We start from the raw sequence: 1741 nt of genomic DNA on the forward strand, positions 1-1741 counted from the left end.
GTAAGAAGTAGAAGTAAAAAGTAGGCTGAAAAAGAATTACTCAAGTAAAGTACAGATACCCAAAGATTTTACTTAAGAAGAAACAAAGTATTTGAACTTACGTACTTTACAAATCCGCTGAAATTTAGATTTTGTTCCTAAAAAGGGACAAATACCTGTAGGTTTTTCAGTCGTTGTATGAAAGAGAAGAAGTGCTCTATGCCAGTTAAATTCTACATTTATAAATTTTAGGAATATCTTTGAAACTCAATAAAAAGGCAGGTTTAATGGACCAATATTGAACACTCTGATTTCATGCATTAGAAACTGTAAARTATGTGTTTTGTTCTAAAGACGGATTTTGAAAAGAAGAAGAAGTCTGAGGGGAAAATGGTGCGAGCCGAGCGGCAGGTGGTGTTGGACATGCTCTTCTCCGCCTTCGAGAAGCACCAGTTTTACAGCTTCAAGGACCTGGTGGACATCACCAAACAACCTGTGGTGAGCACAACTCGGTGTGAAAAACATCCAACACAAACAAACAAGAACACACTTAACAATATAAGTGGAAAAAACATACAAAAAACAAACAATACACCTGCCCACCATCCACCTTGCTTTGTTAAATTTGAAACCAGTCGCCCACAGTGTGACGCCTGCTGCTCACACTATCTGTTGTGGCTGAAATTTTGGGCCCGCGCGCTCACACGTGCACGCGGGCGCACGCGGRAGGGATCGATGTAGCGCGCTGGACAGGTTCCAGGCTCTCGGCGAACAGCAACGTGTAGGTGCAGATGAGACCTTTGAGGTCCTCCTCTCCCTCTGATTGCTTCTGATTGCGTAACCACCGGCTGAGTAGGAGTCAAACGCCCCGATACACTCCACCACCATCGCTCCTCTCCCAAAGCACTTGGCCAACACTCAAATTAACTGAACTAAAGTAACCAAAATGTCCATTATGAGAAGTTTTGAAGCACGTCCCTGTTATTCATCAAGTGGAGTGACTGAAGCGTTTCAGGCTCAACAGAGACACCCTGTGGTCACTGTGCGGTACTGCAGCTAATGTTTTAGCTTTGGTTTTGAGATAAAGGGGCGTTTTTAATTGGTTTATGTGGAGTTTAAGGTCATTTGGATCATTTTATTACCTCATATGAAACTGAGCCGGTCTGATTAAACATATATGAATAGCATGGAGTAGAGACTGAATCAGAAAACCCTTAAATCTGTGGTTTCACATCAGTGGTGGACTAAATATAATAATATGCAATAATTGTAACTGTTTCTTTCAAACCAGCAAATAAATAAACTCTATACATTTCAGCTATATACTGTGGGAAAATACTGTCGTGAGTTTTCAATAGCATCTCCAAATGTTACCAAACTGTAAAAAGTTTTTTTTTAAATTAGTCTTCAGATACGAAACGTCAAAGAAAACATCGTTCTGTTTAAGGAACTTGGCATACCACWCACTATTTTACCCATTTAGACACATAACTAGCGACTCAAAATAATCTGAAACATRAGATTCCTCTCCACAGTCTGGGCTGTTGAGCATTTTAGACGTTCCCCTTTGACATCACTTCCTGTTACTTCACATGCAAATATCTCAACTGTTCATCTCAGCAGCATGAAAATTACTTTGTAATATGTTCTCAGTGTTCTTTCCAAAAATGCATTTGTATTGTCCTGATGCATCTCAGTAATCCAGGTAAAAAATCAAAAAGAAAAAAAATTGTATAGGTCTTCTGGACCTTCTTGTTGCAAA

The 1741-nt window shown here is 39.7% G+C and overlaps 1 protein-coding gene across 1 annotated transcript in view; it reads left to right on the plus strand.

Moving 5' to 3' along the window:
• The window catches only part of LOC106519707 (general transcription factor IIF subunit 2), a gene marked incomplete in the record, with an annotated part of 61379 nt that overhangs the window by 58086 nt on the left and 1552 nt on the right, over positions 1–1741 (plus strand). Inside the window, 1 exon segment of the mRNA XM_014011480.1 lies at positions 334–477. Within this exon segment, the coding sequence (XP_013866934.1) occupies positions 334–477 (144 nt within the window).

Source organism: Austrofundulus limnaeus, unplaced genomic scaffold (assembly GCF_001266775.1).
Source record: "Austrofundulus limnaeus strain Quisiro unplaced genomic scaffold, Austrofundulus_limnaeus-1.0 Scaffold81, whole genome shotgun sequence".
In the NCBI taxonomy this organism is placed as follows: Eukaryota; Metazoa; Chordata; class Actinopteri; order Cyprinodontiformes; family Rivulidae; genus Austrofundulus; species Austrofundulus limnaeus.